The 25,519-nt window shown below is 41.5% G+C and overlaps 2 protein-coding genes across 3 annotated transcripts in view; one reads left to right on the forward strand and one right to left on the reverse strand.

Annotated features, from left to right (window-relative positions):
• The window catches only part of RAB3GAP2 (RAB3 GTPase activating non-catalytic protein subunit 2), a 43,858-nt gene extending 26,033 nt beyond the window's left edge, over positions 1–17,825 (reverse strand). The window contains exons 1-8 of one of the 2 annotated variants that reach the window (XM_083858388.1): positions 17,702–17,825; positions 8,847–8,911; positions 5,478–5,601; positions 3,844–3,925; positions 1,906–1,953; positions 1,734–1,809; positions 1,488–1,589; positions 317–416 (exon numbers count right to left, since the gene is read on the reverse strand). In XM_083858388.1, coding sequence (XP_083714514.1) covers positions 317–416; positions 1,488–1,589; positions 1,734–1,809; positions 1,906–1,953; positions 3,844–3,925; positions 5,478–5,601; positions 8,847–8,911; positions 17,702–17,810 — 706 coding nt within the window. In that variant the 5' untranslated portion in view covers positions 17,811–17,825. Of the gene's footprint in view, positions 1–316; positions 417–1,487; positions 1,590–1,733; positions 1,810–1,905; positions 1,954–3,843; positions 3,926–5,477; positions 5,602–8,846; positions 8,915–17,701 lie in introns of both variants that reach the window. The other variant, XM_083858387.1, reaches the window with a different exon arrangement.
• Positions 17,826–21,133: 3,308 nt separating this feature from the next.
• On the forward strand, positions 21,134–23,285 carry LOC310906744 (acrosin-like; the record flags this gene model as incomplete). The annotated part of the gene is made up of 5 exons (XM_083856200.1): positions 21,134–21,204; positions 21,413–21,628; positions 21,943–22,208; positions 22,484–22,629; positions 23,100–23,285. 5 exons carry the CDS (start codon positions 21,134–21,136, stop codon positions 23,283–23,285), a joined length of 885 nt encoding a protein of 294 aa, XP_083712326.1.
• Between the last annotated feature and the right edge of the window lie 2,234 nt (positions 23,286–25,519).

Below are 25,519 nucleotides of genomic sequence, written 5' to 3' on the forward strand. Positions count from 1 at the left end.
AGCTAAAACATCAGCATGCTATCAGTGCTGTTTTCATCACAAATCCAAAACACAAACCCATACTAGCTACTAGAAAAAAAACCAAAACCCGTGTACAATATTAGGGTGAGCATATAGAAGACAGTCAATACTACTGGGACAATTTGGGCTCTGAGAACATTTTCTGTAAAGAAAGAAACGTCCCTGAAGGAAGTAGGTGTCAATGTACTGATGAACAAGCAAGGAAGATCTAAATCCCACCTTAATCTAAGTAAATGTCCTAAAAAATAAAGAACTATTAACAGATTGAAAAATAAACATTCCCCCTCACACATACCTCTTGCTACCTGATTGCGACACGCACGAAGGGACTGGAAGAGGCTGAAGCCATCAATTGTCACAATTGCTGCTGGGTACAAGATACTTAGTTCCTCATTCTGGGGAAAAAAATGAAAAGAAGACAAAAAATAGATCACTGCTACTGTTAGAACAGTTTATTTTCTAGCTTTTATACTATTAACTACACAAAGATGAGGATTACATCCAGAGAGTTAATATCAAACATGCCACAGGCAACAGATTAAGGCAAACTTACAAAAAATCAGTACTAAGCTGTCCTAAAAATTATTTTAGACACATAGTTTTATATTTTTATCTTCTTTAAATTACTTCTTTGTTTGCTTAATATATCTTATGGCTTAGGAAGAAAATACATAAGTTACAGCAGCTTTTGAAGGTGACAGAAAAACAGGTTTATCTAGAATGTAAATGTCACGGCTTTAGGAAGCCAAATTCTGAAACTGGATTAATGCCTGCCTGAATTACCACTTGGGCACATAAATGCTAATCTGGTGATACAAATTCAAGACTCAAATTCCTTAATGCTTCTGTATTTCAAAACTGATCCCAAAAATGTCATACTAAATCACGAGTATTTGTACAAAGAAAACTTGGAAATTTCTGTGATTTTGTTTGTTTTTCAGATAAAGCTTGCCAACTCAGCCAAAAGCAAGGGAAGCTGTCTTCTTTACTAAATAGTCCGAGTTCTGCAGAGCCCTGAGTTCTGCAGGAAATACTCATAATGACATGCAGGTTCCTAGCCTTGTAAATATTCTTTTAATTTCCAGCTACCTTCTCTGTGAAATAATTAAGATAAGTTCTTATGCATGAGTATGAATAGCTCTTGGCATGTGCCAAGTTACATTTTCTCCCTTCATCAATGCATTATGGTTTTTCCACGTAAATGAATAAACAGAAAATGAATGAAGTATTCATTAGCAAACAGAGGAAAACAGAACAAATCTATAGAGCTAATATTCCAAAAGACATTCTGAATCCTCAAGCTATACAGGCATGAATACATCTAGAACAAGAAATCAAGGGTCTCTTGTTCTAAGGAATTGTCCATCCCATCAAAAACTGGTAAAGGACACAGAGGATTCACAGAGAAGACTCCCTTCCATACCCCATAACACTGGCACTTCGCTTTTGAAATAATCTGACAAAACCTGTTCTGTGACACCAGGATGCCTGGGAATTTCATAGGTTCTGCACTTTAGCTGGAGGACAGGATCTTCATTCAAAAGCTGTGCAAGAAGCAGTACTCCACTCTAGAAGAGAAAAGATAAGAAGCATGACCATTTCTGCCCCTTTTCTTAGGGAAGGCAAAAAGCACCATCTGCAGAGAGCAAAGTTTAAAGCACCCAGATGTTCATGGCAAGAGCTCCCTTGTCCTGCCCTGCTGAGAAACGCACCTCGGTGTAAAACCGAACGTAGCCAGACGTGAAGCCAACCACGATGCACGTCCAGTCAGGGCGGCCTGTGGAGCTCCTGTTCCACAAAGATACACTCAAGTTAAAAACAAATCCCATTCCAAGACAGAGACAAGTGTCATGGAAGGACATCCGTGATCATACACATCCTTACCTCTTCTGACTTGCCAGTGGAATACACAATACGCTGCTCACACATTCACTAGAAACAGAAACACAGAATTAGTGGGTTTCCCCAGCTGTGAAATTCTACTCCATGCAAGAGACTTTGCCATGTCAGCACTTCGAAAGTTTTAATTATTTATTAATGCAGTACACCATATATCAAATTCACAGTAAGAATCAAAGAAAGTCCCTTCATTTTAAAGACATTTTCCATTACAAGTTCAAGAGTGCCCAAACTGACTTTTTGTACCTTGTTAATTCTTTCATAAATCACAGACTGATTATTCTGTCAGTACTGTTCAGCAGTTAAATTTCCTGTGCCTAAAGGTAAATTACTTCTTCTGATCTATAATGATATGCCATGAACAACCACTTTTTTTTTGAACCATACATATCAAAATAAATTTCTGAAATATGCAATTAGGTAGACTTTATATCCACTGCCTTTCAGTGCCTTATAATTTGAGAGCATTTGAATATGGTCTTCCCAATTAATGCAATAACTGAGCATGCTCAGTGACAGGCAAAGCATACAGAAGGCAAGCAGATGAACCGGCCTCAATATCTCAAATCAGAAGTTATTTAACTGTTACCATGATACGAAGTTTTACACTGTCTGGGGAAACAGACGCAGTGCAAAGGTTTCATGAAACAGCACAGAATCCAAGATGACATCCCAAACAGCACTGAAAGCATAAATGCCAGCTGTACTGTTTATTATTTACATTTCAGGTCACCTCCATTTCCCAGGGTAGACAATTAGAGAAGGAAAGCTTTCTAAATGCAAGGTTGAGATGAGTTACAGCTTCATTAGATCCTTAAAGCAACATTAAATATCTCAGTAATATCTCATCTTCCAATAGCAAAGCTTAGCCACCACAGAACATTCTCAGTTGAAGGCAATTTTGGGGAAAGAAAAAAAAAAATAAAACAAAAACCAACCAAAAACAGTCAAGTCTTTTGACAACCTAACAGTAATTAACTTATTAACACCTCCACAGAATAATAAATCAAAATAAAGCAAAATATCAAAAGTGCCCCTATCTAAACAGAGCTACCTGTTTCATAGGATAGCATCCCTCTGGGCTGTAACACTAGCAAGAAATAAACCCTCAAACAGAATTCCCTCTTTTTTTTAACAAAAAAGATGTCAGGGTAATTTCAAATGCATGGCAACAGCAGTTTTATAAAAGGATTATGACTTCTACAGATTGCAGAGAAGCTGATGAAGCCAACATCTCCTGCAGCAAACAGAAGGTTGAAGGCAACAGGGAGCATGTTCAAAGGCAGACAGCGACTCAAGGCTGCAAATGTAACAGCAAAGTGCAAAATTTTATTCCATATGGGAGATTCAAAAAAGCATCTGTCTGGTTATTTGAAGACAGATGAAGCAAAAAATATTGTATAAATACCAAATGTATGACCAAAGCAATTTTTCCAAGTCCCCAAGTGACTTAGAGCCCAAAACCGTATTTTGATCAGAGAGATGAGTTTATGCTTATTTGAATGAGGTTTTGAAAATGAAGAGTATTTCTAGAACAACTTCATATATTTCCAATTACAACATTCCCTAAGAAAATCTCATCTCTACTCTAAAAGATTTTTCAAAAGAGTACTTTTTTTTTTCCCTTCTAGAACCAGAACTTATAAAGAGCATGTCTAAATTACACCCAAATACACTGATTTGCAGAGAACTATTCTTTTAATTTGTAAGAACTTGTTCTGTGATACCACACAATGCACAGGACTGAGCTTTGCAGATACTGTTTCTCATCATCCACATTACTCTATTTGTTTCCAACAATAATATACATAAAACCACAAATACATTCAGATGAAAGGAAAAAGCACAAGTAAAAAGCAGGTAATTATTAATTGCTAAGCATGAAAACAACATCTTAAATCACAGCTGCATTTCAACACCTACCCTTCTTCAACATTCAGAGAGCCACTCCAGCCAACAGCATACTGCATTTCCTCCTTTCCCTTGTCACTGTGCTTCCATTTAGCTGCCATGAACAATAAAGACATCATCTATAAAACTCCAGTGTTTTGCATCTCACAAATGTAGTTCTAGTTTTCATTTTTCTCTTTGGTACAATAAATCCTACCACACTTAGATTAAGTGCCAATTACAAACCTTGAAGATCATAAAAATAAAAAGATATTGTTAGTGGCTTTTCTAAAGGACTCATACCTTTTCCTAGAAATTTACATGGAATAAAACACTAAAATTTTTAAATACCTAGTTTTGTTTAAAAATATTTATACAGTAATCCATTGAATTTTAAAAGGTTCAATTCAGGAAACAGGGATCCTTAGGAAAGAAGCAGTAAGCAAGGAAAGCAAGTACTAAGCAAGGAAAAACTTCTGGGAACACCACTGAACAGGAGCTATAATGAATAAAAAATTTTAATTTTAACTGCCAAGGAGAACCTAAGTACCCCACATTAAGTCTGACAATCTTTAATCATTTCATCATAATTCAAGGTTAGAAGGCACCATATCTTGTTATTCACAGGGTGCTGTTACAGCCAGCATTTGATTGTTGAATCATCTCCCAGGTGTCAATGGATAACCAAAACTAAGTTAATGTTGTGTGCCATTTGTCTGGCACCTAAAACCTGAGGCAGAGGGACACTTCTGCCTAGTGTGGGACAGTTGTCACTGTGCAGTTCATCAGAGGCAGTTCTCCAGCAAGTGATTTAAATCACTTCTTTATGCTCGATCCAATAAGAACTTTATGAGGAATACTGCTGGTTTTCCAGTTTTGATGGCAAATTAGCAAGAGTCTGGTCTAGAGCTGGTTTGGAACACACAGCTTTACAGGGAATGACAAAGCAGTACAAGAACTCAATACAATCTGCCCAGTCATGAAAATCTGAGTTTCAACACTGATTTTTTGGTTTAAAATCCCATATCAGGATGTTTCCCTTCATCTTCCTCACATGTTGCCCACTGTAGCCATCAAAAGACCAGAACCCCAAACAACAGCACATCCATAAACATCAACTGGCTGATCAGTGCTCATATGTTACTAGTGATACCTTTAAAAGTTCTCAGAGCCCTACTTTAGAGTAAAATACAAAGCCACTCATTGTTCAAGATGGTATTCACCCATTATTCAAGAATTTTCTATCAAAGGTGGAATTCCCAGAAAAATTCACACTACTACTCCTTTCCCAGAGTGATACAGGCTCAGGTAATTTTTAAAGGAAAAGAAAACTAAGATCAAGCATTTCTTAATGGCTAAAACCAATAAAAAACTTCTAATTTTCTTACTGAGAAAAATTAATGTCAATATCTCTGAGCATTTTAAAACAAGTGTATGCATTTTATGTGACAAAATAGTTTCCACAGGTCAAAACACAGCTGAGAAGTAAAGACAAACCAACTTACTTGACAAGCAGCACCTAGAAAATGCATGATGTGTACTCTAAAACACTTCAAAATTCTTGAAGGTATGACTTGGGGGATAAATAGAAGGGAGTGGGGCAAACAAGTCTTGTTTTGGTTACTGTAAAGTGTCCTGGCACCAACAGCCAGTGAATGGATACTCACGCACTAAGAAAACTGCTTTCTGCTCATTAGCTATCACCATCAGGTCATTGGTTGGTGACAAGGACAACACACACTCCTGAAGCCAGTAATTTCGCTGGTTCTTGGAATTAGATTCCTCTTCTTCCTACAGGTAAAGCTTTAGTCAATGTGTGCAACGATTTTTAGACACGGCAGAACTTGAAAGACTGATGAGAACAATGTTGCTTGCCCTCCACAGCAGCACTGAATGGGCTTTTTATTACTGACCACATCACTTCAGCTCCAACTTGCATGAAAAGCCCTGAGAAATGCATCAGCCTTGCACTAATTCTGTGTGTTTACAAAACAGAAAACAAAGAAGTACTCATCACTAGCTTGACTCAAAATCATCTCCTTTTAAAGACTGACTAGGAGAATGAGATTTAAAGTTTTAAAAACACTGATTAGAGAGTGGAGAGAATCTCTTTAGTTATTCTCATTACAATCCATATCCAAAATGAAGAATTTACCCAAGCTCATACATTGACCAACATTAAACAAACACATGCACATATGAAGAAGGCAACTAAGCTGGTATTCACATGGCAACAGTATCAGGTGCCTTTCCACAAAGTAACTTCACAATGAAACAATTTCAAACTAAACGGTGCCAAGTTTTAAGGGTATAAAAGAAGGGTAAGTAAAAACTTAGATACCATCCTCATGTATAAGAGCAAAGAAACTACATCTTTTTCCCTTGGGGCAACAAGCCAAATATTTTATTGTGACACAAAGTAGCTCCTGCTAATCGTAGTTCAAAGTCAGGAAGTAACAGCCTTGGAGTGAAGAGCTGCAAAGTCTCAGAGTTGATATTCCAGCTTAGTTAAATCCATGCTCTTATCCAATCACAGTGACACACTTTCCCTTGTCCACGGACTCCATTTCCACTTCCATATCCAAGCCTACCTCCTCTTAGCTCTCCAGAATACTACTCCCTCCTCTAATATCTCAAAGCAGCTATGCACAAATAACCCAACAACTTCAGTGTGATCATTTTCTGATCCATTCTATTTATTCTGTGACAGTAAAGTTGCATGCACTTGAAAATCTGCCCATTTGCTCCCAACAGAAAAATAAATTCCTACCAAACTGTAGGAAGATTTTGCATATCATGTTCTTAATCAGCAATCCATTGTATTTATTTCTTTGCATAAGCTTGTACCAGAAAAAAATGGTCGCTGTGCACATAGAAATATGCTGTTTATCCATGATAAAGTCTACATTAGCACACTACAAACATTGTTAAGTACTGTGGTCCACACAACCCCCCAATTTGTGTAAGAGAACCTATTTTCATGTGATTTTCATGTCTATTGATGGATGCCAAATTCTTTAGCAACAGTTTTCCCCTATTTACTGGCATTTTTCAAGACTTCACAAAAGGCAATGAAGTTGTGACATGCTTGTGACAATTTTAACTCCTCATGACAGAGATAAATGTGTCATGTACAAAAACACATTAGCAGAAGCCAAAGAAAAGCCTTGTACTAATTTTTAATGTCATGATTTTCAGACTGAGGAAAAAGAAAGAGAAATTAAAGGCTTGTCAAAAGATTAAAAGGAATTACAACAGTATTTCAGACAGAAAATTTAAAATTATCTGTAAACATGAAAAAAGAACTCAAAATATGAAGACATAAAACATGATCATCTCATATTAGCTACAAAAGTAAGCTAAGGGTTAAACCAGGAAAAGCACTGAACCTGTCAAAACAACCTTAAAGGTGAAAGACAGAATCATTAAAATCTGCATTTAAGAAGAGGCATCATGGTTCCTACAAAACAACTCTAATCATATCCATGAAAGGAACACCTAATAAAAAACGCAGAACTTCTCTTTCATTTTCAATGCCTTCTCAGAAATTACTATGTTCCATGAAATAGACACTTGTCCAGGGCACAAATAATTCCAAGAAGCAATTAATTTTTCACCAACTATAATGCAAATCAAGAGTTAAAAGCTTTAACAAGGGAATTGATTGTTGAGTTTTGCTAATAATTCTCATCTCTGTCCTAGGCTCACACACTCATTTTGCTGTATTCAGACACGCAGACTCCTGTACTTATATGCTCCTACACAGAACCTCTTTGCTGTGTATGACAGCAAAGCCTTTCTGAGGTTTGGCCTGGAATCACTGGTAACTTTAGAGGAAAATACGCAAGTAGAGGATCCAAGAAGGATGTGAACCACCAGGCGGAAAAGGGTGACATTTTAAGGAAGGGAGTGAAAATATTTCAATTTAGAAATGCCTGCTGGTTCTATCAAATTACAACAAAAGTAGAAAACCAAGTATGTGTTCCACTCATTCAGGAAGTCATAAACATTACAGCACATCTAACACAGCTATGGCCTGAGACAGAGACTCATTTCATGACAATTATAGTGGAGCTGAGCATAACCATCCTATTTAAAGGGTTTTATACCCCGTCATCACTCCTGACAGCATCAATGATTCATCCCTGGGAGACACCAAGCTCATTTCAATTTGTCTGTCACCTCAGCTGAAAAAGCTGTTTCTCTGCTGAACAGTCACAAGGATACTGTCCAACAACTTGGGCATCCTTCCTACACACTGAGAAAAAGATGGCAGATAAGGGGTTTGTTAGCCAGGTGAGGTCTGGATTCCTCAGAGCTCTTAAAGGAAAGTAATCAAGTAATTCTATTGAAATGATTCATCCAAGTGCAAAGGATTTCCACAAGCAGCCTCACTGACATCTCATCAAGTCAGCTGGCAAGCTCAGCCTTTCAAACAATTAACAGAGCAGCCCTGCTACTCTCAGGAATGTTTTTCCCCCTCTAAAGAGCAACTGTGCTGTTCCATCCCACACAGGCAGTTTAAACCCTCCTGTAACACCATCCACACATCACAACATAAAAGGAGCACTAGTGATCCTTAGGAAGATGTCTATGCCAGTAATTCATTATTCAGGATTTTTTGATTTATATTAATTCATGATAATTATAACTTCACTGCCATGCCCTGCTGTTTCTGAGTAGCTACAGGACAAAAAGGATGCCTCCAGGTGCACACAGGAAGATGTGTGTATATTTTGTTGAGAAAACCCTTACAGAACACAAGAATATGAACAATTATCACAATAGGTAACATCCAAGTTATATTTAGAGAAAACTACAGGAGCAAGGGACAAATAAGCAGTCACATTTAAAACACAGGTCAAGACCTTTCTTGCCCAGGTGACAGTTATACAGGAGGGAAAAAACCAAAACACCACACACACAAACTAGTGGAAATGTCTTCTGTAATAGGTAAGTTAGAGATAGATAGATAGATAGATAGATAGATAGATAGATAGATAAACAGACAGACAGACAGACATATATGAACTTACAGGTTCTTGTAACTCTGCTTCATCCCAGGCTCCCCAGCCACCATCTTCCCAGCTTGTTGATTTGCCTGCTTTAAGTGAAAAAAGACTTGTCACAGGAATACATCACAGACAGCAAAATAAGCATTCTCCTTTCCCCACTAACGTGTTACAGCTTTTTCTATGACAGATACTAAAGGAGTTCTACTGAAAGAAGCCTGAAGTGTCTTATTTTTCTGCATTTTATTTACTTCCATTTCTGACACTACAGAAGGGTATTAACATAAGATGTACCTACACACAAAAGGTAACAATGGTACATGGAAATTCATCTGTGACCACAAAACATCTGAGCCCAGAATAATGCCGATCCCACCAGCAAAGCAAAAGCTGAAGGTTTGGCCTCTGAGGAGAAAATGAGCACAAGGACCTTGGTCATTCACATCTTTGCAAGACAACAGAGAGGAAAATTAATGAGACACTGATCGGTTTCAATTATGTCATTTAGAAACCTCAGAGCAACCACAAGCTCCCAAAATACCTCAAACACCTGAGAAAACAGAGATTCACAGAGACAGGCCTAGTTCTTTAGTTGTAAGAGTGAATGTGCAAGTTCTTTTTTTCACCTAAAAATACATAACTAGATAGAAACTGAAAAGTCACAGGTATTTAGTAGTAGCAGATGTACAGTTCTCAGGCACTACCACCATTGGCACTCTCAGTAAATCAATAAACATCATTGCAGTTCAGTAGAAAAGCCAAGGACTGACTTCCATCCAAGCATGCACTGGAGTGAAATCTGAAGTAGTAACATCAGTAAGACCTGAAGAGTTTTCCAAGGATTTCTTTCAAGTTTTTTCCATTAACTGCTGTCATGTCAAATTTGACCTTAAGAAGTTTAAACATAATGTCTCAAATGAGTTTAAATTTAGTTTTAAGCAAGTAAGATTCTGTCATTTTGGATGGTCAAATAGTACAGACAAGAAGTTTTATATCAAGAACAATATCATTTGGTCTGAAAACTCGTAGTTCTTTTACCAACAAGCAAGGAAAGGCTGAACAAAAATCCAGAAATCCCTAATCACTGTTTAGTTAGATTTAAAATCTTCTGTATGGCTAATAAAGACAAAAACCTTAATTATTTTTTTTTTTTTTTCATTTAAGACAAACTTTTCCCCAATGCTGTCGAAAAGGTATTTTAGGAGAATGAGAAAACAAAATGCCCACTCCACTTTACCTCTGTAAAATGAAAAGGTCTACACCATCTGCAAAATGGGCAAGTCAAGCAGTTTTACTGCATCATCATCAATGCAGATACAACTGCACAGTCATTTCAGACATCACTATACAAGCAACAAGTTTCCAAGGGCCACAGTCTCATCTTGTATTTGAGGTGGAAAATTTTTGCAGTGCACAAACATATCAAGGAAAATTACAGCAAATACTGCTGAATACAGTAACCACAAGAATAAAACAGTGGCTAACTTCAATATTTAAATTAAGGTTTATTATTGTTATACATCACGATATATTATTTTTAGATTAAGATAGCTTATAAAACTCTACTTCTGCTTGCATTTTATTATCTCAAAAGATAAAAAAACCTCTCCTTCCTATAAAATTCATGGAGGAAAGAAATCTCTCCATGTGCCCCGGCCCAGAGAGAAACAGAACTGTAAGAAATACAGGTGGGGCCAATGCCTTCCCTGCAGCACAGAGCAGACCAACCTCCCCAAGAAACCTCAGCCACTTCAGTTCTGAGACTGAACACCCACAACATAAAACTGCAGCTGTGAGGCTGCTTGCTGCCTCTGTGAATAGCCACAATTTCATGGTACTTGTCATCATGCTGAGATGATACTAGACAAATGAAAAAAGATGGGTACATGATGTAATGGTGAGTCACCATTCCACTGACGAAAATGCAGAGATTTTTTGGAACTGTGGCCTGCTCTGCAAAGCCAGAACCTTTTCCACTTACAAGGGTTTACAAAGCCTGCTCCTTCATATCCATCCTCCACATTGGATAGATCATCCCAGGATGTGCCATCATATCTATTTATCAAGGGCTGCATCCATCTTGCCTTTCTTCCACACATTGTTCTTTTTTTAAGAAGAAATGAAATTTAAATTGTTTTCTTATTCACATCATTCTCATTATTCAGACATTTCACCTGTGCAATGAAGAGTGAAGCAAGACATTCAACAATAGACAGCAACCCCTGGGACACTGGACAGAGGAGACACTGTCATAAAGTAACTCAAAGCACCAGTTATTCACCAAAGAATTATGAAGTATTCCATGGAGGCTGCCAGCTTGCACAGCCTTTCCCACCCACCAGCACTTGATAAGATTGGTCAAGTGAGAGTCCAAGTCCACAGGGTCCAATGAAGAGTTTAAGAAATCCCCCACCATTTCCTTCAGTAACATTACAGATCAAAACTAGCAACTGTGGAACATAACACACTACCTAGTAACCAATGCCTAAGAAAGCCCTAAACAGTTACAACATGATAATTTTTTCCAGTTCTTCTTCAGGAAAAAAAAAAAAAAAAAAAAAAAAAAAAAATCAAAGTTTCCTGCACAAATCTCTATTTCCATTCAACTCTATCTATGACTAGTAGCAGATGTCTTATAAACAGTCCTCCTTACTTGGAAAAAGCAGCAGTAACATTCCAGATTTTGCTTTACTATGCAGACTGCAAAAATAAAAGTTCATCTACTGGATTTACACAAACCACTTAATTCTTAAATTTCAAGCATATAGCATCAGCACATTTGAAACTTTAGAGCTGGTTTAAATGCTGCACATGTGCAACACTGGTGTTAATGCATAAGAAAATTCATTTAAGCACATTTATCATTAAACATAATATCCACAAGAACAATTTCTACCTATAAGCATGTTTTGTTTAAAAGACAAGAACAGAGGAGAGAGAAAAAACAGCAACAGATCTAGACCACTGAGGTCTAACTGGCATTTAAAAGGTCAAATTCAATATAAAGGATGTTTTTAGTCACTTCCCAAATTACAGAATAGACATCTGAGCACAAAGAACTGCCAGTGCCATGACCTGGGGCAGGCAGCTGAAGCCTTTCCTTCCTGCCCTCACATTTACGTTCCAAATCTGTGCAGGAGGTTTTTGGAAGAGGCACTTGGACACAAACAATGAAGTCCCATCCAGGCTTTATGAATATAAAACATTACTAGGTAACAGTGCCAGAAATGATTGCTTAAGTGTGAGAGTTGCAGATTTTCTTCCATGCATGTTTACTGCAGTTCTGACACCACTGGATTGCATAATTACAAAAGAAATAGAAGCAGTTTCTTTTCTCTTCAGGCCAAGGAATTTTAGAAACAGCTTAGAATCTTCTTGCTATTCAGGAATCAAAGGGCATTTATTCCCAAAGCTCCTCTACAAGAGGACTGACAAATACATAAGCCTATTTTACAAACATTACTAGGAAGCCTCTCCTGAGACTAGTTTTATATTTGTTCTCTCTTCTCACTTCAGGCATCCTTAAGTGGGGAAAAAAGCCCTAAAAGCACAACTAAGTTAGCCTCCTAATCACAAAATCAACCACTTGAGCATTTTTTCTTCCTTATAGAGGTCACAATAGCTGTCAACAAAGTAAAAAATTACTAATTTGAAAATAATCCAGGTACTACATAGATTTTTTTTTTTAAAGTAATAGTGCAAAGTTACAGTTATAACTTAACTCCAAAACCAAAATTTGAAATACCACAGGGAAAAAAAACCAAAGCCCATAGGAAACAAATGAAACAGATTACATACACAACATAGTATTCCAAGTTTTTCTAAGATTCAAGTGATGCCTTAAGTTAGAGCAAGAAAGAATGAAGGCTATGCTGTAAAGGAGCTGTTAAAGCAGCAAGAACCTCAGGTGAGAAGATAACTTGGATGAAGTACTGTGACAGCATTCTGTCACATGCTGAGAGCCTGTCATTTACTGCTCCCCATATCCGAGATGTATTAACTGGTACAGGTGTAACCCAGTTCAGGCAGAGCACGTATTTTAATGGCACTTTAGAGAAAAACTGAAAGCAAGGAATACTAAATGTAAATACTACAATGTGGGAAGGGAGGATCTGATTAAAGAGGCAATGAAAAAGAGCTTGTCAGAAGAGTATTCAATAACAATATAACTGATTCAATAAGATTGATAGAGAAGCAGTTAACAACAACCCCAATGCTAAATGCTATCTAGAATTTAATTTTATAATGGATTTTTTTCTTTGTAACCTTGTTGGCAACTCTGAAATAAAAAGCCTGGCCTTCTGTATTTCTGAACTAAATCAGCTGATCCAGATAAAGCAAAATGTACAAGTCCAAAGATGTTGTTTGGAGGAACTGGGCTGAAGAGCACTTTTCAGGCTGCTGTTAATGTAACGAGGCAGGATTTAGGAAAGGAGTTTCTCTGACGGGCTTAAGCCATCACTTGTAATGCAAGAAGACGCAGCAAAGTGACACCTCGTAGCTCCAAAGAAGCCCTCAGGTCAGGGGATCAATTTTTTTCTTCTCTTGAATAAGAACAAACCCACAATCATAAATGGAGATATCACTGCCTGGGAACTCTCCAGGTCAAGTTTGGGGTTGCTGCCTTTTTTCCTTATTAATTTCATTAGGTAAGGGGAGATAAACACACCTGGGAATTAAAAATATCTGCACATCTTCACCTTAACACCCCCACAGTTTATCTAGCAGCAGTCCTACCTGGCTGAATTGCTGTCATCAAGCCTATAAAATGTTTTAAAACACACTTCAAGCTGTGAGTGTGCTAGAAGAACAGAGACACAAATAAGTCCTCTAAATAAATTGCAGTTAAATTCTTCCATTTATAAAGATTATAGAAAATGTTATCTGTCTTGCTCTACTTTCTACTCTGTTCAGGAAAACATCCATTAATTAATTTCTGAATGCTAAAATGCTATCATGCCTGCAAAGCTTTATCATGTATTGCAAATGAGATGGATTTTTCCCTCATGTGCATGCCTTTATTTCAGACAGCTTTGTAAGAGAACTGTTGACTGTTACAGCTGTTTCCTGATCCAGCCAACAGCAGCCCAAAACCTCTTCAACACAGCGAGATGTCAAATTAAATGTGATGCAAACACTTCCTATTCCCAGTATTTGCACAGTTAGAACAGCAGTTTTCAGAGCCACTTAGACAGACACCACTAGGCTCAGGCACCACAGAGGATTTGTGCCTCATTAGCAGCATTACTTTTCCCAAGATTCTTAAATTCTCATGCTTGTTTAAGTCCTCCTCATGAAAATATGAAAAAGCACTCAAACCTTTTTTTTTTCCCTAAAGAATAAAGATATAGGAACTCCATATGAAGCATCTTTAAGCAGCTCATTCTGTAACACCAGGTTTATTTACTTAAAGCACATGAGCCAAGATCCAGCCCAACGCCTGCTATTCTATCCCAACATGGACAATAAAAAACAGCCCTATTTTGCTTCATGGCAGATCAATGGTCAGCTCAGTCTGAGAACATTTCTTAAATGATTCCAGCATGGCATCAGTGGCAATTTTAACAGATGATTGCATAACAGGAGCACGAAGCACAGGAGCCCTTCCTTCCAGTGTTTACTGAGCCAGCAGGAAACAGGCACCTGCACAAGTGACTCCACACAAGGCTCAGAGGAGGAGGAGGAGCTTTCTCTTCCTCCCCACTTTGCCAGACCAGTGTATCCTGTGCACAAACTAGACAATCTGTTGGGCTACAGCAAAAACTTAAATGAAGTTGTAGTTGATAGGAGGCTTTCCTTGATCTTGTTCTGCTGTTGAATGTGTTTAAATGCTTACCTGGACAAAGAAAGGGGAAAAAAATCAAGTCTGTGTAGACAAAAAGGAAGCAATCAGGCAAGTGAGGATTCTGGAGGTATAAGCACAATAATGGGTAAGGACTGGAATAAAAATCCAGATTCTTTTTTTTTTTTTTTTTTTTTTTAGTTTACCTACACCTGTATTTTTAATCTATGCAACACTTTGCTAAGTCTTTTCAAGTTAAATTTGAAATTGACAACCTAGATTAACTTTTATATAAATGAAATATACTATTTTAAATACAACGTGACAAGTTACAGGTTTTATACTTAAAGACATCTAACTTCAAAACTGGATTAAAGTCACAGCATCACGTCATGATTTTAAAATGCACACTGCTTGCATTTTCTGAAGCAAGCAAATTCTCTTCATTTAAAATGTTACTGCTAAAATGCTTCTACAATAATAACCCTACATTTTACTGCAGCAAATAAACTCAGAAAATATTTTGGTTAGTTCTGTTAGAATTAAAATATGGCCAAAGTTAAAACAGCATTAAAAACTTCTTTGCTCTATAACCAAGAAACAAAAAAAGACAAGGCCTACAACCTCCACTAAAAACCCTAAACCCCACACATTGAAGATGCCAGAGGCACCTTTTAAAATACATTTGTTATCCAAAACCTGACAGGTTTCAAGGAATTCTTGAAAATTCTACTAAACACTTGAAACAGTAGGTCATTACTAAAATAATTCGTTAATTCAAACGTGCTTTGTTAAATGAAAATATTTATTATATATATTTCCCTAAGGCAGCCATTATTTTTAACTACAACCTTTAAATACTAATAAGAGTTTTTACACAATTGAAGCATAGCTTTAAAAAAAGAGAAAGTAAATGGAAGGTTCTCACCCCCAGGTAAAAAAAAATACTTAAGAATTTTGACACGTTTCCTGCTCTATGTTTGCATAAAAATGAACACAGTTTAAGTTTAGAACTAAAGTTTGATTTGAGAGCAAATTAACATCTTCCCTATTAAACTTATTAGCCAAGAAACCCTAGACTTTATTTTTTCCCTACAGAGTAAAAATACAAAACGAGACTAAAATCCATGTTTTTAAACATGCAACCTTATTAAACTACTGTTTTAAAGCAGTACATTCTGTCAACAGAAGAGTTTTTAGCAAAGCAATCCCTGATAAAAAGCACAATTCACTCACTTCTAATTTAAGACACTTCCTCAAGTCGTAGCAGCACTTCTCCCTTGTCAAACAAAAATGCACCAAGAAATTCTGCTTCAAAATCACTAAGTTACAATCTTATGTCTAAACCAATTTGGGAACTCTCACTTGCTGACATTTATATTTATGTACCCTGATCCATGAAAACAGCTGTGGAGCAAAAAATTACAGGCACAACTCCAAAAGATCTCAATGAATCTAAATGAGCATTATTTTGAAAAACACTCACTTCTGCCTCAATGACTGAATAAGCAAATATAAAAATAGTCCAGAAGACAACCCACTCATTAAAATGGAACAGCAGCACATTTTGGAACATTCATCTTCTTTGCTTCTATTATTTTGGTAGTTTTACAACATACTAAACACTTTCCCTTCATGGCTGCCATTTGATAAATCCAGCCCAATAAAAAAATCTAAGTTATTTTACATGGACGCCTTTCATGTACCATCAAATAAGAGAAAAATATTTTAACTTCTTTCAACACCTACTTTTAGAAACACAAACACATTCCAATCCTTTGTTTTTATCTTCAGAATTACAGAGATACTAACATCTAACTATTACACTTATTAACTATCCTAGAGCTACTAAGAGAATCCCTCTTTTAGACACAGATGATACCAAAGAAAAGCCATATGGAACTCATTATGCATTTTTCAAAATCTATTAAAGTTACAGAACAAGCAGCAGCAGAAAACTTTTTTACCAGAAGTTTTGCAGAGTTTTAGTGGCAAAATTAACTAGCTGAACATATAATGTACTTTTAAAAGTTTTTAACCATTGTTGTGTCATCTTTTAACAGGACTTGTAGCTACAAGATAAGGACTAATGGTTTTAAATGGGGAATGGGTTTATATCGTATATTAGGAAGAAAATATTTTTATAACAAAGAAGATGAGGCACTAGAACAGGTTGCTCAGAGAAGCTGTGAATGCCAATCTCAGGGAGTGTTCTAAGACAGGCTGGATGGGGCTTTGACCAGCCTGGTCTGGTGAGAAGTGTCCCTGCTCATGGCAGGGGGTTGGAGTAGTTTAACTTCAAAGGTCACTTCAAACACAAACCATCCTATGATCTCCCCTCTTCTAATTCCCCCACAGGCATTTTAAGCTTTTAAAATAAGCACCTCGATGATTTCTCTTAAAGCTCTGTCCACAGCTGTGAGGATTTTTACAAGCATCCTCATTAACCTCCTCAAACACTTTCCTTCCCTATTGTTGCCAGAAACCAAAACACATCGGCCAGACATAATTTGTATATATTGGGGGGGTTATATTTTTATATTCACCCACACACAGAGTGCACAGTTAACACAGTATGCAGTAACCAATACACTAAATAGTGTTTCAATTCCCTGTGGTTTCTATCCCGGGCACGGATCTGTTGAGAAGGCAGCCTGTGTGTTAGGCAGCTCCGCCTGCACTGTGCGCTGCCTCACACAGCAGAGACCTGCTCCACAACTCCATACAGTCACTGCTTTAAGATTCGCTGTCTTTTAATTTAAGCTGCCAAGCTAAACCTTTAGCGCACGCTCTGCATTCCTACCTAACCCTGCATGCACAACGTGTTCTGTCTCTATGCGAGCGTCCTCACACGGCCGCACCCCCAGCAAGAAACCTACAAACTTGTAAAGTTTGGGGCAGGCAGGGTCAGCGGCCGAAGAACTTCACCTCCACAGTACGGGCTAAGGAGCGACATCAGCGAACAGCTGGGCACCGGCAAAGCCCGACTTGGCGGCTGAATATGTGGCAGCCGCGGCCACAAGAGCGGCCCCATCCCGGGGCTGGCGGGGCCGCACCGACACCCCCGAGCCGGGCGGGCCCCGCGCCCCGCACTCACCGCTCTCCTTGCCGGCCGCGGCGCTGCTCTGGCGGCGGTGCGGGCTCAGGAAGTCGCGGGCCAAGTCCAGGTCCTGGAAGTGGGCGAAGGGGACGAGGGCGCAGGACATGCTCCCGGTGCCGCCGCCGCCGCCCAACCCGGAAACGCTCGGGCACTTCCCCCAGGCCCGGCGCGGCCCCGCGCACCGCGCATGCGCCGCTCCCGCGCCACCGGGGAGGGCGGGGCCGGGCGGGGCCGGGGGCGGCGCTGAGGGAGGAGGGAAGGAGGGAGGGAGGAGGGAATAGGGAATGTTGGACGTGCCGTCATCCCGAGCGGCCCATTCCAATGTTCACTATGTTCAATCACACATTCTGTGCAGAATTCTTCCCGACGTATCCTTCCCTGCTGCACCTTGAGGTCATTTACTCTTGCCCTGTCGCTGGCTGCCTGGGAAAAGAGGTCATAGCCCACCTTCCCACAGGCTCCTCTCAGGTAGATGTAAGAGCTGTGAGGTCACCCCTAAACCTCCTTTTTTCTAGGCTAAACAACCCCAACTCCCTCAGCTCGATTTCACCATCCAGGCATAAAGATGAACCAGCACGCCCCATGTTACTTTGATGAATAGAAAACACCCTTCACGGTTAGTGAGAATAGGGTTTCATTCAGTCTTTATTGCTCTTGCAATTGTTCTTTTATTGCTCTTGTAAATACAAAGCTTTTATTTAGATTTCATGTCAACCCGTTTCTATTCCTCCTCTGGACACAGTGGCGGCATGTGAGTGACAGCAGCGATTTTGATGATTGAGATTTGCTGTGTAGTGACATTGGTACAATGCTGACAGCTGACCTGCCGCCCCCAAAACCTCCTTTTTGGGTAAGGAGAGACAAGAATGTGTGGGAAGAACACCAAGGGATGTTTTCTGGGCCCCCAGGAAACACAAATTCCCCTGCGCATTAGACCTGATGAATCTTTTAATGGATCTTACTTGACTAGCCTTTATATGTACACACACACACACACATATATATATGTATATAAGATTTCTGTTTCTTGTTTTCTCACAGGCTCTTTTATGTGATAGATAACAATGTGTGTCTTATGTAGCTAAAGACAGAAATAAGTGAGAAAGTCCAAGTTATTCTGCAAGTTTAGTTGGTGGTCTAAGTCTTCTACATGGTCTTTAAATACCTTCTAAGATTAAACAAGTTTTTACTAAGAGAAGGTTCATGCCAAAGTGGGCTCCAGTTGGATTGTCCTAAAGGCACAGGCTGTAACAGGTTATAAACTCCAGAAATTCCCCTGTGAGATTTGCAGAGAAACTGGCTTTAATTTACTCTGACAACTTTTTAATGTCTTCAGCTGTTCTTTTTGTTGTAGTGATGTACCAGTTCAAAACCCAGCAGGAAAGTTAACCCCACTGAACGGCACCTCCTCCTCCACTCTCTTCCAACAAGTGACAAAACACTTGGCCAGACCACAGGCAGAAATTACAATTTTACTGAAAAACTTGTAAGAAACACAGTACCAATAAAAAAGGGGACAAAAGAGGCAATACCCACAAGAGGGTATTCAGCATGGAACAAACACTCCCCAAAGAAAGAGAGCCTGGCATTGTTTCTTTTTGCTAGCTTTAATATAATTGCTTTGATATAGTGCACTATGCTATCCTGTACCATACACTACTGGTAGTTTTAACTTTTATACTAGTTAAGATATTTCCTCTAATAATGTGTCATGGTGAATAATTCATTCTATATAAATACACCTGAGGTGGCAGCCATGGGGCTCTACAGTTGCCATGGCAGCTTTATCTGGGTGCTGAGCAGCCACACAGTCCCAACCTCTTCCACAAGCCTGGCAAAAAGATGAGGAGCTTTCTTCCAGCACTGCAGATTTCCTGCTGAAACCACAGCCCCACAATGAGGTAGGTGGTATTGAATTAAAGAGCGCTAGAAAGTCCATCTCTTTTCCTCTGTACCCAGAACAAGTAATCAGGGTGCAGAAATTTTGCCCTTGGTGACTACAGGAACAATTTGTGTTTACATTTCAAATCCGTGGCTCCTCAGGTAGTACACAGCTTAGACTTGAATTTTAGCAGATGAATAATCCTGTGATTATTCAATACGGAGTTGTTCAATCCTGTTTTTATGAACAGTGTAGAATTACATGATGTGGAGCAATAGGAAGGATACTCTTCAAAAACAAGGTCACAGTGTTTTCCCCCCGGTGTGGGAAAAGCTGAGACAAGAAGCTGCTGGATTTGCAGATCCTCTAACTAAACTTGTAAAGCCTGTAAAGAAAACTTTTTAGTGACACTTTAGAATTATAACATGCACAGTCATTAGTAATGTCAACTGAATTAATAAAGAGTATGCAAGAAATGAAATTAGCAATACGGTTTGTCATTCTTTAATGAAGCTTTCAGCACATTATGAAGATTTTCCTTATTAAAGAACAGTGAACAGTGTTAGACTGTCACATCCCAGCCTGGTTTGCTGTACGTGAAGAAATCAAGTTAAGAACTACCAAGATACCAATGAAAGCATAAAATAAGGCAATGAATACTCAACAAATAATCTGATATTTCAAGACAGTCTTGAGTACAGATAAACTCATATTAACACTTTGGGCACAGAAAAAACCTTCATGTGTTTGTTATAACTTCAATAGTTCCTAATTTTAATGATTCATTATACATATGTGGATGGCTACAGAAAAAAAAAAACTACTTTGAAAACCATCTGCCTTAATTTTAAGCAAAGTTCCTAAAGACATTCAGATAAACACTTAATAGCCAAAATTAACAATACATTTCCAGTAAGAACAATAATTTGCATTGGCATACATCCTGCCAAAAAAAAAGGGCTTACTGCAGTTTACAAAATTGCATAGTCAGGCTACATACAGATTTCCACTTTATGAAATGCAGGTAATGATTTGTTTGGGGTCAACAAAGAAATGACAAGAGAGAAAGGCTTCAAATGAGAGAGAGGAGGTTTATATTAGATATTGAGGGAAAGGCTTCAAATGAGAGAGAGGAGGTTTATATTAGATATTAGGGAGAAATTCTTGAACTGTGAGGTTGCTGAGGCACCAACATAGGTTGCCCAGAGCAGCTGTGGGTGCCCAATCCTTAAAGTGTTTGAGGAACAAGTTTCTGAGCCAGGCTCTGAGCAACGAGGTCTACTGCCAGCTCTCCCTCTCTCCCAACAGCAGGGGTGTCCAAGGACCTCCAAGGTCCCTTGCACCGCAAACCATTCTATGGTTTCTTGATTCAGGGTTGTTCCTCCCTCCATGGGCTCCCATGCCACATATCTCCACAAAGCCCAGAACATGGAACCCACCCCTCTGTGACATCAGCCCTGCTGCCCTTGGCCCTGGGCACTGGGGCTGTGGCTGAGCAGCTGCACAGAGCCCTCAGTGCTGGCAGCTGACACGTGCCTCTGGCAGCCATGAATTGGCTCGGCCTCCTCGTCCTGCTGACCGTGGCCAGCCTGGCCCACAGCATACAGAACACCTGTGGGTAAGTGGCCCCAGGCCCTGGGAGGGAGACACCTGTCCCCCATGGCTGGGCCACAGCTTCCCATCCACCATGGGGAACCCTCACAGTTCCTTGGACAGACACACACCCCATGGGCTTCCCTGGTCTGCTGTGTGTGGGCAGAGGGCTGAGCTTCAGGCTGAGCCACAGCAGGCCATGCAGCAGCATGGAAATGACTTTCTGCTTCCAGATGGACTTGTGGCCTCCGACCCATGGTGTCTGACTCCATAACTCCAGACTATGGCATGACACGCATTGTTGGTGGCACAGGTGCCAAGCCAGGGGCCTGGCCTTGGATTGTCAGCATCCAGCACCCCTGGGTAGCAGAGACGGGGCATTGGTGTGGAGGGTCTCTCATCAGCACGCAGTGGGTCCTCACAGCAGCCCACTGCTTTGACCAGATCAAGTAAGGAGGAGCAGGGAATGGGGAAATCCCCACAACACCAGCAGGTGCCCTGTCAGCAGCACCACCTGCTACTCCCATCCCCTTTCCTCTCAGGCAGCCCAGCTGCCACACTGCTCATGAGAAGCCTGAGATTGTGCCAAGGCTTTCTAGCAGCCTCCAGCTTGACATTCCCTCAGACTAATGTGTGTGAGGGCACCGGCACCTGCCAGAGCACTGCTCCCTCTCTGCCTTGCCAAACAGAGGTCTGGCAGCTGCTGGGCTGCTGTGGCACACAGCTCTGCTCCCTCTCAGCCCTCTCTCCATCTGCCTTCAAGGAAAATCGGCATACTGAAGGTGGTGATTGGGGCCACTCAGTTGACTCAGCCGGGCCCTGAGGCACAAGTGCGTAAGATTAAGAACCTATTTCTTCACGAAAACTATGAGAGAAGTGCTATAATTAATGATATTGCCCTACTGGAGCTGAACGAGCCTGTCGACTGCAGCCCCTACATCCAGCTGGCCTGTGTGGCTGACCCCACTATAAGAACCTCGGAGCTGCAAAACTGCTGGATTGCTGGCTGGGGAGCAATCACAGAAGGAGGTGAGTTTCCAAGAGGGACTCCTGCCTGCAGAGCAAGCTCAGTGCACTGGAGAGATGGCTTGAACTTCGTTACATCAGAGGCCAAAGTCAGACTGCAGGATGTACCCTCTGAAGAGATGGGCCTGGCATGCTCCCCAAAGGCAGGCAGCAGGGACACAGTGCCCCAGTGCCTCTGCAGAGGGAATGCCACCTAGGGTAGGATATCCCCTTCAGACTGGGCAGGGGGAGAACTGGCAAGGAGCTGGTGAGGGATTCGTTCCTTTCTCTGCTCACAGGTGAAGACACAAGTGATCACCTCCAGGAGGCCAAGGTCCAGCTCATCGATCTCAAGCTCTGCAACAGCAGCCACTGGTATGCAGGGAAAATTCGCACCCACAACTTGTGTGCTGGTTACCCAGAGGGCAACATCGACACCTGCCAGGTAGGAGCATGAGCCTCTCAGCCCCAGCAGCACCAGCAGCCCTGGCAGCACCACCCCAACACAGCCCAGGGTCCTGCTTTGCCCGGCCACTCAGTCACCCTCCCAGCCCCAGCTCCCTCCAACTGCTGGGGGGCTTACCACACACTCCCCATCCACTCCTGCTTGTCCAGTGTCCCCCTTGTGCCAGAAAGCCCAGAAAGCCCAGCTAATGTTCTTGGCAGTGCAGAGATCCTGGTGACAAATGTCCATCCTCTGCACATCCAGGAGACTTGTGCAGGGAGGACAGAGAGAGCCCTACCCTACAGGACCCCAAGCCATTCACAGCCAAGCATCTGGAGGCTCCAGCCCCTGAGCAGAGCCTTCCTCTGCCTGGAATGCACCTCTGGCAGGGGCTGTGAGAGAAGAGGAGACAGCCTCAGTGCTGGCAGGGGCCACCAACACCACCTTAAATCCTCCCTGCTCTATTTCAGGGTGACAGTGGTGGTCCTCTCATGTGCCAGGACAACAATTCTGACTCCTGGTGGGTTATTGGAGTGACCAGCTGGGGAAGAGGCTGTGCCAGAGCAAGGCTGCCTGGAGTCTACACCTCCACTCAATACTTCTATGACTGGATGCTGACACAGATGGGGCTGAGCCCATTTGGAAGTGCTTCTTGAGCTCCAAGGTGGACAGGATCCAGGGCACACTGCAGTGCACAGCAAGTGTTTCCTGATGGGGCAATGCCTGCTGATCCAAAGCCTCAGTGTCAAAACCCTGCTTTGCCCTGCCCATAATCCTCTCCCGTGTGCAGGCAGGCACTGGAGATGACTTAGTGTTTGAAGTAAAGCTTCCTGTGGTCACAGAGAACCATCTTTTCAGTGTAGTTCCAACTCCTGGGCAAAGCAACGACTACCAGAATTGGCAGCTGCAGAATGAGCCTGAGGGCAGACCTGCCAGGCACAAAGGGACAGAGTGGCTCCAAAGAGCACCAGTGTGCCTGGTCAGAGAGGAGAGTGCTCTGAGCCACCATGGGCTGGAGGAACCTGGTACACCAAGCCTAGGAAGGGGATAGGACAAAAGCAGACACCTTGGGGGCAGTGCTCAAATGCCCATGGGCTGATGATTTAGGGCCTGGTGTCAGCCTGGCCTAAGGGAACAGATCTGGGAAAGTCCCAGTCATGACAAGGGAAACTCCTGGCTCCTGACTGGAGTGGCAGTGCCCTGAGGCAGAGCCAGAGTTCACAGGTAGTGAAGAGGGATTGATGTGCCAGGTGGTCACACTTCACAGACACTCAAATCAAGAGCTGGGGGCATTGTGGGGAGAGGAACCTGGCAGGAACAGTAGGAGAGCACACCAGGAATACCATGGAAGGCCAAGGTGAGTGGGCCAACAGCAGCTGCAACACCAAGGTTGTTCAAATGCTCCAGCAGTGGTGCCCTAAGGTCCCATCTGGACTGCCAAAATGCTGGGGAAACCCCTCTGTGACCATTCAGTAGGCACAGATGGTGGTGCCAGGAAGCTGATGGGTGCCCTGTTTGATTGGCTACCCACACCTCTCTCACCCAGTCAGAGCAGGTATCCATACCCATTCAACCTCAGGATTCCCCCAGCAGACTCGCAGATGTCACATTCCATAATAAGCCACCGGCTCCTACTGCAGCACTCACTGTCCATGCAAATCCCTGGCCTGTGCCACAGCTCCCTGTGCCCTCTGTCATGCAAAGGGTGTGCAGTCTCTGGTCCCAGGCTCCCACCAGCCAGAGCTCAAGCTGCAGCTGGCACTGCAGCTGCACACCCAGCTCCCTGCCCCAAATGGATTACTCAGCATTGCCTGCCCCAGAGACTGCACAGCCTCATCCTGCAAGAAGAGGGGCCTAAAGACAGCAGCAGAGAGCTTTCTTACAAGGGCAGGTCCTAAAGGACAAGAGCAATGGCTTTAGATTGACAGAGGGTAGTGTAATAAATTTGGGGTAAAAATTCGTGTATGAAATAATAATCCGATGTATAATAAGAGCAATGTTAATAAAGTGTAAAGCAAAGCGTTCCCCCCCTCAGCCTGCACGGCTTCAGTTGTGAAACAGGATAAGAATCATCAGACTAGACAAAGACTCTGGCCAACCTTGATAAGAATCACTTCCTCGCCAATGCAAGGAGAAATTCCTTCTTGACGACGATGCAGATTTCATCAACTCCCTGGCACAACATGCAAACTGAAATCAACATAAGACTGACCTGTGAAATTGACATAAGAAAAGAACTTTCCCGGAATGGAACAACGGGACTCGACAAGATCCGGGAAGGCCATTGAAAAGAAATTTGGACTATTCAGCCCACCCTGGACACCTGGACTGCCTAAGGGCAGAAAAATCCGATAAAACGGTGGACTGAAAGCTGCACCGGCATGGATTTGGGCGTCTTGCACCCTGGTGTGTGGACCCCTATCCACCCAGCGCGGTGCTGATATTGTCCTATTTTGTGGTTTTCTCATTTTTCTGGTGTTCGATATTCTGTTGTTAATAAATTGTCATTTATTAACCCGATATTTGCCATTGCATTTATAACAGTAGCTTTAGATGAGATGATTGGAAGGAATTCTTGACTGTGATGGTACTGAGGCAAAGGCATGGGTTGTCCAGAGAAGCTGTGGATGCCTCATTCCTCAGAGTGTTCAAGGACAGTTTCTGAGCCAGGCTCTGGACAAGTGGGTCTAGTGCAAGCCATCTCTCCATGCCCAAGGCAAGGGGGTCAGTGCTAGATGATCTCCAAGCTGCCTTCCACCCCAAACCATTCTCTGGCCCATGGATTCAATGCTGGCCCTCCCGCAGTGGCCCCGGTTGCACAGGCCCCCAGAGTGCCCCGGACACGGAACGCCCCCCTCTGTGACATCAGCCCCGGGGCCGAGGGCACCAC

Source organism: Zosterops lateralis, assembly GCF_965231275.1.
Source record: "Zosterops lateralis genome assembly, chromosome: 3".
NCBI lineage: Eukaryota > Metazoa > Chordata > Aves > Passeriformes > Zosteropidae > Zosterops > Zosterops lateralis.